Consider the following 16,803-nt stretch of genomic DNA (forward strand, 5'->3'; position numbering starts at 1 on the left):
GGAGAAGGATGGCAGTGTGGGAAATAAAGGAATTAGATTCCATCCGGCAAAGCACCTAAGCATGTGCTTAACTTTAAAGAAGAATCAGTGGTTCTACTCTTGTGTAAAGTTAACCACATTAAGTGCTCTTCTAGATATGGGGCTTTGTGCAGTTCATGTGTGTTGATCTGGAGCTGTTGGGGAGTGATAAAGACATCTGTTTTAACTGTAGTGTTTCTTCCAAGTGAAATTAAATGTTTTTTGGTTTGATTTAGCTTTAGCTGTTAATCATTTTCCCAATGTTCTCCTTTTCACAGTATTACAAGCTGTTGCAAAAAGAATACATCAGTGATGATCATGATAGAAGTATCTCAGTGACTGCACTCTCAGTTCAGATATTCACTGTACCCACTCTGGTACGTATAGCCAGCACCTCAGTAAATCTATCATGATCATGGAGTGGTTTATCATGATATCATATCTATAGACTGCTGATTCAATTAGTAGGCAGTTTCCATACATTTGTAGCCAAAGCAAAAAGGGTATTTAGAGTTTGCTAAAATAAAAGGGTAAATTGTTTTGTCTGAAGTTTTTATGAAAATTCATCACAGAAATGAGAAGGGATGCAAGTAAATGGAGTTCTGCACAAGGTCATTCTATAAATCAGCTAAATTTCTTTTAGTCTGCAGCTCAAGATTACTTTTTTCCCTGCAGAGGGGAAAAAGTGGGGGGGGGGGGGGAGACCTGGGGGGAAAGAAAAGGATGAAGAAGCCCTAAAAGACAGGAGGCGGCATCTGTGTGTGTTTCGAAGGTAGAATTCCTGCTTGGTTTTCACATGAGAAATTCAGATCTCTTCTACCTTGACTTTCAAGGAAGTCTTTATAGATGACTGGGGAGCTAGTAGTTTGTCACTGCAGCTATTAAGGAAATACAGCATGATCAATTGAAATGAATGATTTTTGTTCAGCTTGTTAACAAATGTTTTGGACACCTGTGTAACTTGTACTCTTGCCAAACACTTAGACTCCCTGGGTGAAAAGAGTTGGCACCGGTCCCTCTTCAACAGAAGAATGAGAGCGATCCCACTCCAGTATTTTATTCCGCTAGTAAAATAAATAAATAATAAAGCAAGACATGATTTGATGTTTATAACATTTCTAAAGTAAAAATAATGAAGTTGTGTGTTCATACATCATAAAGAAACAAAGGACACAAACACATTTTCTTTCCTTTACAGTTTTGCCTTTCAAGTCAGGCACTAAATGAAAATACCAGCATACAGAAAATGAGCCAAATTCCACAGAGCTGATACAGAGAGGGATTACACCTGTGCAGAAGGAGGAATTCACCTTGGCATAGGGCAGTCAGTGTTGTGGTCACACCTTTTTCCTCAAGGTTTTCATGAGCTTTAACTCTCACCAGCTCTAACTTACCTACAGGAGATTCATTGGTAGGAGCCACTGAACTGGCACACATCCCTCCTCTCTGGCCACACACTCTGCCAGCCACAGCCGTCCACTTTTCAGGTGATGGGATCATTAGAGCCCTACTGCCTGGCATTACTGCTATTACAGTAGCATAAAGCAGCCTCAGTCTTGTCCCTTGGCAAACTTTCTACCACAGGAGACTTGTTCTGTATCCCTTTGTCCCCAGATAAAAGGGAATCTCACTTCCCTGAAGAGAATGATATGGAAGTTGCTCAGAGGCTGAAGTTACTCTTTTTTTCACTTAGTGTCTCATAGTTCAGGTCCTGGCATTGCGTACTGTACTAGGGGGTCAAAACTGCGATATGGCACTATACGTTTTTAGACACCATCCTCTTTACTGCAAGTGTGGCTCAGCTGACACACAGCACTAGAGAATGTTTGGCAAACTATAAACCGCTTTGCCACAAGTGTCGAACATCCAAATTATGAATTAATAGGAGCAGAGAGTGTCTACCTATTCTTGCAGCCAGGCAGATTCCTATTGTTGAAACACCATTTCCCACACAGGCACGCCATCTTATTGAAGAGCAAACTGTAATAACCATCATCACAGAGACACTACTAGAAGTGCTGCCAGAGTACTTGGACAAGAATGAGAAGTTCAACTTCCAGGGTTACAGCCAGGACAAACTGGGTCGGGTGTATGCAGTCATATGTGACCTCAAGTAAGTGTACATTTGAGGAGGGAGTATGAAAAACTTCCACAAACAGATTGCCTTGTTGTCACCTTGCTTTAAAGTAGATCCCAACTAGTTTAAAGTATCAAAAGAAACTGCAAAAAATGCAGTACTACAACAAACCCAGTGGACACACATCTTTAATTTTGCCCTCATAAGATGGCTCCACTGGTATTTCATGGTGTCTGATAATGCCAGCATAGTCATGGGGGTAACGGTCATGCTAATTGTGAATTAGTGACACATAGTGGTGATGGATTAGTTTTACATTGTTAATGTATCTAATGCCACACTTCTGGCTATTGAATAGATGTTCAGTGTGTAGTTCAATAGTTGATAGAATTTTGTGACCGTTCTTTGGCGCGTCATTCTTAACATAATTTGTTCAGAAAATTTTGGTTACAACAGTTATAAATGTATGCTTTAAGGTTCTGTTATGTATGTTTAGGTTATGCATCATGTACACTAAAAATAGTGTAATTGGGCAAGTAAGCAAAGAGATTTTAGTTATTTAAATCTCATTGGGTACTGTCTATATATTCGCACGCATGATCCCAATTGTAAATACCCATGACAGTGTATTGTGTTCAGAAATAGATTGATATCACCAGTTAGAATGATGAAAGTAGACCATGGAAAGATACAATTGGTGGATCATTACCAATGGAAAAAGCTGCTGTGAGACCATTTTTGCACATTTAAAGGGGGTCAGTTGCTTTGAATTTTTTTCATAAAACTATTAGAATGGCAAATATTTTTCTTCAATTTTATTTTAACCATAAAACCAAGAATATTAAAGTTTTAGAAGTTAGTGTTACAAAGGCAAGAAAAATGTGAACTTAAAATTGGTCAAGAAGTTCTCCAAAATCCTTTTCTTTTATGTAAAGCAATGAGAATCTCCAGGAAACACTGAGTTTATCAGGCTATCAACTATTCTAGCACACTCGTCATCCTTGGTTACATACATTGTGAGATATATACTAGAAATGAATAACAGAAATTACCTACTATGTTAAGCCCATGAATCTTGCACTGGCAAGGACTTCCCTACAGTATAACCTCCTCGCTAGCAAAAAAAAATGACCTTTTTATTAAAAATGTTCCACTTACTGAGAACCTTGTTACACATCTCACTTCAAGGCCCGATCTAACTTGCCTTAAAATTAATGAGATTATTCTCATTGGGTGCACTGAGAGTTGGATCTTGTTTCTTTACTGGAGGTCTTCTGGTGACAGCAGAAGTGAAGTGAAGGCTTAAATCCAGTATGATTCTTAGTGTAAAAAACTTAATTCAGGACATAATCTAAAATAGCAGAATGAAGAGTGGCTATTATGCTAGTTTTTATACTGATACGGCTGCTTAATGAATGAGGTCAAAGTTCCCTAAACTCAGACAGTGGTGGTACTCCTAACATATCTTTCAGAGTAACAGCCGTGTTAGTCTGTATTCGCAAAAAGAAAAGGAGTCCTTGTGGCACCTTAGAGACTGCTCAATTTATTTGAGCATGAGCTTTTGTGAGCTACAGCTCACTTCATCGGATGCATACTGTGGAAACTGCAGAAGACATTATATACACAGAGACCATGAAACAATACCTCCTCCCACCCCACTCTCCTGCTGGTAATAGCTTATCTAAAGTGATCATCAAGTTGGGCCATTTCCAGCACAAATCCAGGTTTTCTCACCCTTCCCCCCCCCCCCCCCCCCCACACACACACAAACTCACTCTCCTGCTGGTAATAGCCCATCCAAAGTGACCACTCTCTTTAAAATGTGTATGATAATCAAGGTGGGCCATTTCCAGCACAAATCCAGGTTCTCTCACCCCTCCCCCACCCACCCACACAAACTCACTCTCCTGCTGGCATTTGGGGGGGGGGGGGGATGGGATGAGAGAACCTGGATTTGTGCAGGAAATGGCCCACCTTGATTATCATGCACATTGTGAAGAGAGTGGTCACTTTGGATGGGCTATTACCAGCAGGAGAGTGAGTTGGGGGGTGGGGGGGGCGGAGGGTGAGAAAACCTGGATTTGTGCTGGAAATGGCCCAACTTGATGATCGCTTTAGATAAGCTATTACCAGCAGGAGAGTGGGGTGGGAGGAGGTATTGTTTCATGGTCTCTGTGTATATAATGTCTTCTGCAGTTTCCACAGTATGCGTCCAATGAAGTGAGCTGTAGCTCACAAAAGCTCATGCTCAAATAAATTGAGCAGTCTCTAAGGTGCCACAAGTACTCCTTTTCTTCTAACATATCTTGTAATGTTTTATTCTAGCTGCTTGGATGTGCAACCCCAAAAGCCTTCCTCCTAACTAGTTTTGTTTCTAGAAACTATTGCGCTAGGTCAAGCAAAGGGCATATTTTCAGTTGGTATTAGATGAAAATAAATATAAAAATATTGATGCTAAAAAATGTATCTGATTAAATCACTTGTCACTGCCTTTGCTCAAAAAGACTTGGCAAAAGTACATTAACTGTGCAGATGACCGTGATGGATCCTGAGTTCACTAAAAAGTACAAAACTGCAAAATTTATTAAATTATACTTCCAGGCTCTGCCTTATCACTTCACTTTATATTTCAGTATAAAATATTCCCATAATTGAGGATGGGTAATAAGTATAGCTAAATAATATGTTCTTGCAAAAAGCTTTACAGCTACAAAGTGTTAAGTCTTAGAAGTCTTTTAGTTAGTGAAGACTATATGAAGAGAAATTTAGCACTAGTAAAGTATTATATGAACAAACATCTTTTCCTGTATTGACCCTGAAATAGGCTGGGTTGTTTCTATTCAGAAATCTGAAGTGGCACAGTGGATGACTAGAGCTGGTAAAAAAAATTGTGAAAGTTCACCAAAAATTGGAATATCTCATAGAAATATAAAGGTCTAAATGGAAAACAAATGTTGATGAAATTTTCCTGACAACTCCCCTTCCTTGTGCATTTTTAAAAAAATTAGCTCTATGGATAAGAAACATAGTAATACAAAAGTATACCCCCTGCAGTAAGGCGGTCTGGGAAATATAACTCTTTAATCCTTGCCATTCTAGTACACCTGGCAAAACTTCATAATACTCTACATTTGCATAGTACTTTGAATCCTGAGAGATTCCAAGTTACTTTTATGCACAGGATTAATATTAATAATTTAAGAGTAAGATACCTATAGCCTATAATACCTTTGCATTCAAATTACAGTAATTCCAAACACTGGAACCCTGTAGCTGATACCTCTGCTAGTTTGGGAAGTCTTACCGAGCGTTTTTGAGATCAAGGATGGTGGTGTGACATGGTGATGATGCTAATGACTTTAATGAATTTGAAAACATTCTAGATATAAATATGGGCAAAAGAAAATCCTAAACTATGAGCAATACCATTTTTTGGGACAGATATATCTTAATCACTAAGCCTACAGTGTGGACAGACAGACTGAGGGTACGGTTTTTGGAAGGATTCCGGTCTTTCTTGAGAATTCTGACTTGTATGCAGGTACAGTGCATTTAATAATGTTTTTCTCATGTGCCATTGCAAAGATATTGGAATATTTGTCATCTGTTCACATAGTACTCTCTGTGGTAATGTTCTGCATGTTGCAGGCACAAAACTGAGATCACAGGTTCTTAAATCTGTATCTTGCGTGGGTGGAGGTAGATGTAACACCATTCCTATTTTAGCCATCTGTGAACAGCCTGCGTTTTTCCCTCTGTTTATGGGGTTTCCTGTTGCTTGAGCATTTGATCACTTACCTTGGTGAATATTCTATGGGGTTCTTTGTTGCAGGGGATGGAGGAGATACAGAGACAGATTGGTCAACATATCGAGGTGGACCCAGATTGGGAAGCAGCCATTGCCATCCAGATGCAGCTGAAGAACATTCTTTTGATGTTCCAAGAGTGGTGCGCCTGTGATGTAAGGAAATACTATTTGTGGTTCTTATGCATGTGGCTGTTAAGTATATTGTTTAGTGAACCAGAAGCTTTTCTGAAAAGCTGCACTATTGTACAATACAGAACCTTATAGTTCCCCTTCTTTAAAAACCAACCCATGAACAGATTAGTAAAAGAACTGCAGACAGTTAAAAATAAATACATACAGCATGGTTACCTGACTACTTGTTTGTTTGAAAGGAAATTTCAGGCCTGCAGAGACTTGGAGTTTTTGGGGGGGAAAAAAAAAAAAAAAAAAGGTCCCATTCCTCTTCTAGATAGTAATATAATCTGATACGAGAGGGTATGGTACAAGAACCTAGTTAAGGAACATAGTTGTATTTAGACACTAGTTTATAATCATCTGTATGTGTTTATAGGTGTACCTGATATAAAACACCACTGTAGCGAAGTCTGTTAAGCATTTCTATTGTAATCTCTTCTCTTCACAGGTTTATATCTCAACTGAAACTAAACTCGCTTCAGGTTGAAACATAACTTAGTAGGTCAGGAAAGAATTAGTTTCTCAAATAGTGGAGTTTGAAAATAGTCTACTGGAGTACATTGAAAGATGTAGTACATATGGGCCCTTCGCTATTTGTCTGATTTTTATTTAGCGGTGCAGGAAGGGAAGGGGATGAAAAATTAAAGAGAGAGGAAGGAATCTGAAAATGGGAAAGTCACAATGCATCTGTTTCCAAAAATCAAAACCAAATGAGATTTTTAAGTCAAAACAAAATGGACAATTTTTACTTTGAATTGTGGATTTGAAATGAAATTTTTCATTTCAGATTTGACAGTCAAATTCAAGATTTTTATAGAAATTCACATTTTTCCTTGTAAAATTTTGATATGTTTTTGGGTGGGGGGGGGAGTTATGCAGGTAAATAATAATGATTAAAATATAGGTTTAACAAACGGGGGCAAAACTTTGTTTTCTGTAGCCTTCTACATGTACATTAATATATGGGCCTGTACTAAGGAATAAGGAAATAACTGTCATGGATTTTTAGTGACCTCATTAAACCATGAAAACAAATAGCAGGAGGATGAGAGGTGTATTTGTGTGTGGGTTTTGTTTAATGAACTGCATAAAAATCTTTTCAATTCTAGGAAGACCTGTTGCTGGAGGCTTACAAAGAGTGCCATAATGCTGTGATGAGGTGCAGCACAAGTAGCCGTTCACGGGAGAAGACGGTGCTTCAGTTATGTGGCCACACTCTGGAAAGCAAACGTTACAGAGTGTCAGTAGATCCTGTCAGCATACACCTGCCACTGTCCAGGACGCTTGCAGGTGAGAGTCAACATGCTTTACTTTTTGAATTGCTTTTTGTAATTGGAATTTCATCTTCCATCTCCACTTTGTCATTCTTCAGGTATGTTGTTCAGTCTCTGGCATTGTCCAAAAATGTATTTATAGTTGAAATGTGGAAAAGTAGTATAAAATTTGTTAAAATAGCCATTGCTTTGTACTGGGTTTAAAAGTTAAATGTGGTTTCTCTGGAAATTGTTACCCAAGTTAGTGTTTTTATAGCACCAGAGTAAGTATATTGAATAAATCATGTGACTATAGTATATTTTTAAGAGGGGGAAAACTCACTACAAAGGAAATGATTTTCAAATTTTACTGTATTTTAAAAACAGAGATTTGAACTTTTTCAGAGGCAATGCTCTGGTCCCCTCCACCCTGAGTTTGAAACTGCAGAGTGAGTAAGTGCAACTTGCTTATCGCCTGTGGGAAGGAGGAAGGGATGATAATTTCTTTCCCCCGGTTTTGCAGCACCCTGTTTTGTCAGGGAGCCTTTTTTCCTATAAGGTTGCTGTGACACTGAGTCTTTTGGGGAGAGAGAGAGGGTGGTTTTTGATGGTTTGGATGGCAGTTTCAGTTTCCAAATATATTTGATATAGCCCTGTGTAGAGCATGCTGCAGTAGGCTGATCTTGAAGTGACAAAGATTACAGTAGCTATGTCCACACTTAAAATGGAGGAATGGCCAGGCGCTAATCTGGAGAGTGGTGTGGGGGAAGCTATCCTAGGTGCACATAATCATTTAAAAGCCACTGAAAATCTAAGACATCCATATTGCTTCCCCCAGTCTACCATTATCACCATGGCATTCTCTGGTCTGAGCCTTGGCTAATGTACTTCTTTCTTTTCCCCATTTGCTGCTAAACACTGACAGAGATGCTTAATTGCATCCTCTGGGCCATATGAACTGGAGGCGTAAAGCTGGGAATTTTAGGAGAATGGAACTCTCTGTTCATGAGAGCACTTCCTTAACTCCTGAGGGAAGATCCTCAGAACAGATCCCTCACTGTGCAGGGAAACTGCAGCCCTGACTTCAGACCGCATGAGGCAGTAATTAGTCCATGGCATGTATAACATCCAATCCTGCAGTCTCTTATTCTAACCCAAACACCAACTGGCCACGCACAATTGGTCTGCAGACTCTGCATGAATTTGCACAGACAACTACCTGGGATACTCCCATTATGGTCATGGTAGTCATGAAGTTTTGGGCTAACTCTGAATAATCATAATCTATGTGGATTGTAAAATTCCGGGGCACTATTGGCCTTGATGATTTCAACTTCCCGTAAGTCAAGAGGAACTTCATCAACTCATACAGGGATTTTGTGGGGCAGGAGGGCAATCTGTGCACCAACCATTTATACTGTCTTAACTTTATCACAGGATTTACAAGTCGAATAGGCTTACCCTGTCAGACTTAGTTTTGAGGCAAGATTCTTCCTACATTTAGGTTGCATGCAAACAGCAGAGTTACACATCCTTCTTGACCATCACCACCCTTTAGCCCTATGCTGCAGAGTGCCTAGCTGAAGAGAAGGAAAAAGAGTTCAGCAGTGTCAACCACTGCCCTATATCTTACTACCATCAACATATCTTCCCCAGCACTGCCGCAAAAAAAAACAAAAAAAAAAAACCAACCAACCCCCCAAAACCAAAACGACCCACACCATTTTTCATGCCAGTCCAGATTTTCAGGTTGAACATGTAGGACCTATGCAGTGAGTGGCTACTGCTTTTCCTAAAGCCCAAATAAAACCAGATGCTGTTCCTAAACTGTGTTTTCTTGTCACTGCACCGGCCACAAAGGCAACTTGTATAGGATCTTGTAATCTTTAGTGAGAATGCTCCCTTGGTTATGTAATATGTGACTACAGGTTGTAACTTAAGCAAGAAACCATAAGTTTGTAAATACTATTTAGCAAACACTGCTTATAGTTTCTCAGTTTTCCAACACTTTGGTCTAGCATTTATAATCTGATTGAAAAGCCAACTTGGTTGCCTTTGATTTTATCTTGAATTTTCTCCCCTTTGTTCTATAGGCCTACACGTACGATTAAGCAAGACTGAAGCAATCTCAAGACTGCAGGAGTTTGTGCCTTCTGTAAGTGTCTGCTTCAGATGGTAACTGAGCTTGGCTTTTATTGCTGAATTACTTTCTGGTGAGCATCTTAATAGTGAGGGAAGAGAAAAGATGGTTTAACACTATTTTTAATAGTTTGCTAGAACAAATTGCTGTGCAGAAAAAAGAAATGGTTGGTTTGGTTTCTTTTTGTATACGAGAGCGCTCCCTAGGAATCCTCTGCACTAAATCAACATTGTAGGAAGGGAAGGACATACAACCTTACTTTAGAGCAGGGGTCTCAAACACGTGGGGCGTTATTTGCTGTGGCCACCAAGCTCCCCTCACCCACATGCGCCCCACGTACCGTGTCCCTGCTCCTCCAGGTGCTTCCCAGCGGTGCTTAGCACTTTCCAGGAGGGAGGGGGGAGGAGCGGGGAGCTGTGCACTCAGGGGAAGAGCCAGGGCAGAGGCGAGGATTTGGGTAAGGGGTTGGAATAGGGGTAGGGAGGGGGCGGAGTTGGGGTGGGGACTTTGGGGAAGGGGTTGGAAGAGGCAGGGGTGGGGCCTCATGGAAGGGGTGGAGTGGGGGCAGGGGTGTCAGTGATGCGGCCCTCGGGCCAATGTACTAGTCCTCATGTGGCTCTCGTAGTAATTTGAGTTTGAGATCTCTGCTTTAGAGGCATTACTAGTGTTCAAGAGAGAGTGCTAAAACCTCTGTGGTTAACTTGTTCCCTGAAAAATAGTAGAATCCCACCTGTCAACTGTTCTGTCTGTACCAACTTAAAATTCCCTAGATGACATCTGATCCCAGGTTTTCTGTATAGCATTACGATGTGCTGCTGTTGTGACTCGGAGTCCAAACTGTTCTCTTTCTCAAGAGAGATCTGTGATATGTTTTGAACAAGACTGCTTTTTCCCTCAGTGTTCTTATATTTGTACCCCTAGAATTGTCTGATTCAATGCCTAGTAAAACCCTTCCACTGTAGCAGGTCAATGGTATTACACTATTTTCTATTGTGCCAATTGCTGTAGTAACAAATTCTTCTTCTTCAAGTATGTCCCTGGGGTGCTTACACTGCCTGAATCTTTAGAGAGTTTTGATAGTAGTCATGTATCCCATACATCTTTGTGCCCTGCACCAAGGCTATATAGGGCTGCATGGTCGAACTAACCCCAGTTCCTTCTCAACTGCTTCTGTCTGAGACAGAGCATTAGTGTGCCTTTCTGTTTGAAAATACACTATCTCCCACACCCACGCACCCACCCCTTTCTGGCCGAGCGCACACAGAAGTCAAACGTGGAGCTAAGCTGGGATTCACCCAGTTATGCCTTGTTAATGAAGTCCACTAAATCAATAACACCATCCAGAGCCTTTGGCAAATGTTGAGGGATGCAGAGGACACCTTGCAGATGATGTCCACAGCAAATCTAACCTGGAGCGTGACCTGGCTGTCAAAGCCAACTCTCTGTGCATTGATCAGGAGAAACATATGAGAATGCATAAGACCTTCCCTGATACTCTTAGGCTGTTGAGGTGCACATAGGTCAATATATAGCCCTAAAGGGGGTTCTGCACTGATTAATGAAATCATTTGTGGGGGAGGTTACATTGGTTGCATACAGTGTTTTAATAATATGTGATTATATTTTCACTTATTAAAGGATGTACTAAATATGAATCAAATTCGGTCGGTCGGTCTCAGTCATTTCCCACCTTACAGGATGGGGAAAGGGTGGAGCTTTTTCCTCAGATCACTTTTGCGCTCCAGGCTTCAAATGGTGCCTCACTTGCCTGGTCAGTGGTGGGCATTTCCAGTGTATCCACTGCCTGGGGGAGTTGCATATTCCTCAGAAGTGCTCTGTCTGTTCTGTTTTTAAGGGTAGGGTTGAAGAGGAATCCTGAGATAAGTCTCACACTCTTAATGATGGAGCATTCTCTCCACCCAGCTTCAGATCCAGGCCAGGACAAACCCCTTGGACATCGGCCTGGGAGTGAACACAGTGCCCCTTTGATTTCAGCATGTTCACCTCGATCTACTTGAGGTAAATCCTCGGAGAAGACCCATAAAAAGAGTGACCATCCTCCTCAGAAGGAATCTACTTCAAAGAAGTCTTGGTGTCCTGGAACTAAAGAACTGGGTATTGTTGAGTCTCCAGGTACTATCAGTATTAACCTCATGTGCATGGCTCCAGGCTCTTCTAAGAACAGAGGCACCAAACATGCTTTCGTACCAAGACTTTCTATACTGCAGAAGCAGAGCACAGGAGTTTAAGCACTCCTTTTTCTAAGAAGGTGGTACCTATAACTCCTTCGGTAATGTCTGTACTTATGTCATTCTCCAGTTCATTCTCGGTACCAAGTAAATGCCGTGCTTCTCATACAATCTCGGTTCCTTCTAAGACATCCTTATTGGTACCGACTATATCTACCAGGAAAGACCTATTGGAACAGCATATGTCTGCAGTGGTCATGCAGAAAGCATCTTGGCTTCAGCTTTAAGAATTTACAAAGGAGGTCCAAAACACTGTTGCTTATGGTGGAGATGCTTTGTCAAAGAAGAGAGACTTGCATTGTGCTCTGAAATTTTTAGATTCTGGATTAGTTTGATCTCCTGTGTTCGTTCATTCCACAGCTGAATTCCAACAACTGCAAATGTTTTACTTACAGCTCTTACAATCTTCTTGAATTTTATAAGATGCATTGTCTGTGAGGAGTGCACGTATCTTGGGGCAGATCACTGATGGAGACGTAATTGCTGATGTCTCTGGGTCGACTCGATGGCTTGGAAGGTGAAGATCGATGCTTAGAACCAGCGGTGGAAATGTACAGGAACCGTAGGAGGGATCAGAACACTGGGGAGCAGTAGCATAGCTAGGCGGGGAGCAGTCGTTCTCCCACTGAACAGAAGTGGCGCCTTTTTAATTTTTACTCACATGGTGGCGCTCCAGGTCTTCGGCGGTGGGTCAGGCGGTGCTTTGGGTCTTCGGCGGCACTTCGGCATTGGGTCGTTCACTCACTCTGATCTTCGGCGGCATTTCGGGGGCAGGAGGGTCCTTCAGTGCAGCTGAAGACTGAAGCGAGTGAGGTACCCGATGCCGAAGTGCCGCTGAAGACCCGGAGCGCCGTTGGGTGAGTACTAGCGGGTGGCGCCTTTTTTAATCTCCGCTCCTCCTGTTTTTTCCACCTGGCTGCGCCACTGCTGGGGAGATAAGCTTATGGTGACCCTTCCTATTGAGGAGTTTGGCAGATGCATTCTGTATAAGCTGGAGCCTCTGTCTTGCATCCAGATAGTGATTTACAGCATTTTGCTTTAGACATGAGGAAATTATCGACCGCTGTGACCAGATTCTTGTCCTGGAGGAAGGAGTGATGTTCCCTATCAAGGTGCAGGTAGAAGGCACTTTTCACCACTGATGCTGCCTGATGATATATAATTAGGAATGACCTTGAGGATTCACACCACTTCTTTTTATCAATGGGGAGTGTGGAGCAAATGCTTTACATGCAAGCGGAGACCAAAGTCCCAGCTAGCTCTTCAAAAGTTTTTTGTCCTTCCGACCAGTATCTCTTCACTCTTGGATTTAGTTTGAGCCAACTGTTCCCCATCCATGAACTGCTCTCTTGTACAGTCTTGCAATGATGCCAATTACATGTTGAAAGTGAGGTATGCAGCAGGGTGTCACCTGCATGTTGTTGGGACTGGAACATGTGATGGCTTACTACCTTTTAAAGTACTTCCATGTAGACTTTGAAGAAGGAAAGGATTGCTGTGGGATCTCTGTGTACCTTTTAGGTCCTCTTGGAGAAGAATGGTTGGAGCCACTGTACTGCTGAGATACCTACTCCAGACATGAAGTAGGCAGGTCAGTAGTGTGTTGTGATCAACTCTATGGAAAGCTGCAGAGAGGTCAAGCAGTATGAGCATTGAGATATGGCCTTTATCTATTGCCACAAGGAAGACCTCTTTTAGTGCTATGAGTGCTGCCTCTCTCTTATGCCTTGGTTTGAAGCCTAACTGTGTAACATCCAGAATGTTGGAAGATGTCATATATTGTTGGAACTTGATTGTTACTACTTTCTTGATTTTTATTTAGCTGCAAAGCTGGTCTGCGTTAGATGTTGACTTCCTGAGGATTGAGTAGACTGTTGCATTTTTCAGGAAGGTTGAAATGTTCACTTCTTGGAAGATAATGTTGAAAATTTCTGTTGAGTGGGCAATATTATTGTTTCCTGGGTCTCCCAGCCAGAAAGGGAATGGGTCTGCTTTGCAAGTGGTGGCTCAAATATTTCTATGGAAAAAGAAAAGGAGTACTTGTGGCACCTTAGAGACTAACCAATTTATTTGAGCATTTCTATGGGTTTCTTGAACTTTAGTGGGTGTGATGTGACCAAACTCAGGGGTAGGAGTGGGATTTGGTGTTTCCTGGAACAATTTTAAAAGGTCTGCCTCAGAGTTATTTTCCTATTTGGGTTATCTTTCCTATTCGTAAGAGAAGGATTCCTTACAGTGGCTGCTTTGGGGCTGATGTTTGGATTACACAGCTGAATTGATTAGTCAGTTCACTCTACAGAACAGCAATTGTCTCAACGTAACATGGGCACGGATACTGGAGAGAGACTGCAGATACCCTGCACCCATGTGAAGTCCATTTGAACTCACTGAGGCGCCACATAACCACCTACCTGGTTCAGTTTGTTTGATCAGGGCTATGGTGAGCACCAGCGTAGAAAATAAATTATGATGAGATCAGAAGGCTTTAAAAGGGGACACCAAAAGGAAAACTGAATTCAAAATATCCCACTGTGCTAAGAAGTACTATTTTCTTTTCTTTTTGTGTCCAGTTTAGGTCTTTTTTGTATTGTCTTGTAATCATTGATTTTTATTTTTTTTATTCTTCAAGATTTGTACTATGTTAAATCTATTGACAGTTTTAACTAACTTGATTTTTTAGGAACAATTCCAAGTGGAGCTGCTAGTGGAATACCCTTTGCGCTGTCTAGTGTTGGTTGCTCAGGTTGCTGCAGAGATGTGGAGAAGGAATGGGCTCTCCCTAATAAGCCAGGTACTCTCTGTAGTATGTATTAGTGATTTTGTGTCCTGTTAGTTTTGTGCCAACATTTCCCATTGGTACTAAGGATGGCTGAGCCACCTGCTGTAGAAGAAGCTCGTGTGGTAAGCCTGCATAACATAAGTATAAATTACTCCTGGGGGAATTGTGTGCCACTGCGTGTACGCAGAATTCACGTCTCCCACAGATTTCTTTGCTTCCCTGCAGAAAAATGACCCTGACAGGGAAGCAAAGGGAAGCTGCAAGAGTAGTCATGCACCATTCCCTAGCTGTGCAGGTATGTCGTTTCAGGCACCCGGAGCAGCTGGCAGAGAAGTAAATCACCACAGGACTGGGGACCCCCCAGCCAACGGCTCCTACCCTGAGCCGAGATCAGTTGCTAGTCCCAGCTGGGCTGGAGGCAGGAGCGGATGGGACGACTTCTTCCCCTGCAAGGAGTGGCTGAGGCTGTGTCAGACCCACCCCCAGAAACCTCTCCCAGCTGCAGGAAGCTCAGCATCCTCCCCAACTTCCTGCCCCCATTGCTCCTCCGCTGCAGGGGGAGGGGTCGCTGCAGGGGGAGGGGTCGCTGCAGGGGGAGCTGCTCACCTATCCGCCCAACCCCTGTGCATCTGGACCTTCCATACCCAGATACCCCCACCAAGCCTCACTCTGTACACCCAGAACCCCTCTAGCCCTCCATACTCGAACCCCACCCAATTGAACTTCAGCCCCTGCATCTGGAGTCTCCTGCACCCAGATGCCTTGCCTCTGGACCCCCACTCCTACCCTGATGAGCCCCACCCCCCTGCACCACCCTGAGCCCCCACATCCAGACCCCCACACCACTGACCCCCCAACTAGCTGCATCCAGACCCCCACCCCACTAAGCCCCACTGCCTCAGCATCCAGATCCCACTGTTGAGAACCCCACACCAAGGCCCCCCGCACTGAGTCCCAACCACTTTTACCTAGAACCCCCTGCAGAGTCCTGTTGCCACTATATCTGGAACACCCACAGTGAGCCTCTGTGCATCCAGATCCCTCCACACCCAGACCCCCCACTGAGCTGCCTGCACCCAGATTGTCCCACACAGAATCCTCTCACCCCACACCTGGATCCCCCACTTAGTGATCCCCCTCCATACTTGGATCCTGCCTGATTGAATCTGCCTGCCTCACACCTGGCGCAGAGGGGCAGGGCTTCAGGGTGTTTCTGTGGCAGGCTCAGGCCTTGTGTTGTGTCAGGGTAGGGTGCAGCCTCACCACTGAGTCCCAGGAGTGGAGAGGTTACAGGGTGATCTCCCACCTTTGTGCAGCCAGTGGCCTGTGGTCCCTGCTGCCATGCTGGAGACTGTATTTATTTATTTATTTATTTATTGACAAATAAAACTTGATTTTTTTTGTCGCAGAATGCCCTTAAGAGTAATAAATGTAAATACCAGGTACTACTTAGCCTATAGTAGTTGTTGTGTGAAAAAATGTAACATGAAGGTCTGCAAGTCCCAAAGGATTCTTAATGGGGTACCTCTTAATTATCAATAACAAGCACTTCTGTACCGCATTGTATTTTGTAGATGCCATGGAAAACTAAAGGCAACATTCTGCCCTTTAGATACATGGATATAGTCTCCTTTTGCTTCAAAACTGTGGAGCATTCTTATTTCACACTGGAGAACCTGGGATGTTGTTTAACTGGTGAGGAGCAAGTAGTTAATAGCTGAAGATGTTACATTTACCTTATTTTCCCTATTTAGTGGGTGTATGTTAATCTAAGACTATGAATTGAAACGAGAGGTGCGGTATATGTGTAATCTAATGGATTGTACAAAGACTTGAAAGCCACAATATCCCAGTGTAGGCTCACTTTTTAACCTTCTGGGAACAAATGTTTGAAGCTTTTTTTGTGTGAAAATAGAAAGTGCAGGGAATATAAAGGAACTTCTTAGATGACTGTTGTTTCCCTTGTGAAACTTGTTTGTATTATTTGTTTACACAGGTGTTCTATTACCAGGATGTTAAATGTAGAGAAGAAATGTATGATAAAGACATCCTCATGCTGCAGGTAGAAACCTTTTAAATTACTGCCGACACAAAGTACTTCCCAACTTCTTGTCTCATTCATCAAATTTTGTGTGATTTTGCTTTTAATTTTAATTAGTGCTATGTTGCAACACAAATTATAATAAGCGTCCCTATATCTGGATAGTACCGATTGCACAAATGACCCAGCCATACATTACAAGTCATACGATGTAGAAATTTTTCTCTACTTTTTATTGTCATTACTTGTATGCTCTGTCCCACT

At 42.3% G+C, this 16,803-nt stretch overlaps 1 protein-coding gene across 2 annotated transcripts in view; it reads left to right on the plus strand.

The window, feature by feature from the left end:
* UBR1 (ubiquitin protein ligase E3 component n-recognin 1) overlaps window positions 1-16,803 on the plus strand; it is a 145,754-nt gene that overhangs the window by 38,905 nt on the left and 90,046 nt on the right. For both annotated transcript variants that reach the window (XM_077818803.1, XM_077818804.1), the window contains exons 11-18: window positions 297-395; window positions 1,974-2,131; window positions 5,537-5,636; window positions 5,928-6,056; window positions 7,187-7,367; window positions 9,424-9,485; window positions 14,400-14,510; window positions 16,495-16,560. In XM_077818803.1, the coding sequence (XP_077674929.1) occupies window positions 297-395; window positions 1,974-2,131; window positions 5,537-5,636; window positions 5,928-6,056; window positions 7,187-7,367; window positions 9,424-9,485; window positions 14,400-14,510; window positions 16,495-16,560 (906 nt within the window). The remainder of the gene's footprint in view (window positions 1-296; window positions 396-1,973; window positions 2,132-5,536; window positions 5,637-5,927; window positions 6,057-7,186; window positions 7,368-9,423; window positions 9,486-14,399; window positions 14,511-16,494; window positions 16,561-16,803) is intronic.

Source organism: Eretmochelys imbricata, chromosome 6 (assembly GCF_965152235.1).
Source record: "Eretmochelys imbricata isolate rEreImb1 chromosome 6, rEreImb1.hap1, whole genome shotgun sequence".
NCBI lineage: Eukaryota > Metazoa > Chordata > Testudines > Cheloniidae > Eretmochelys > Eretmochelys imbricata.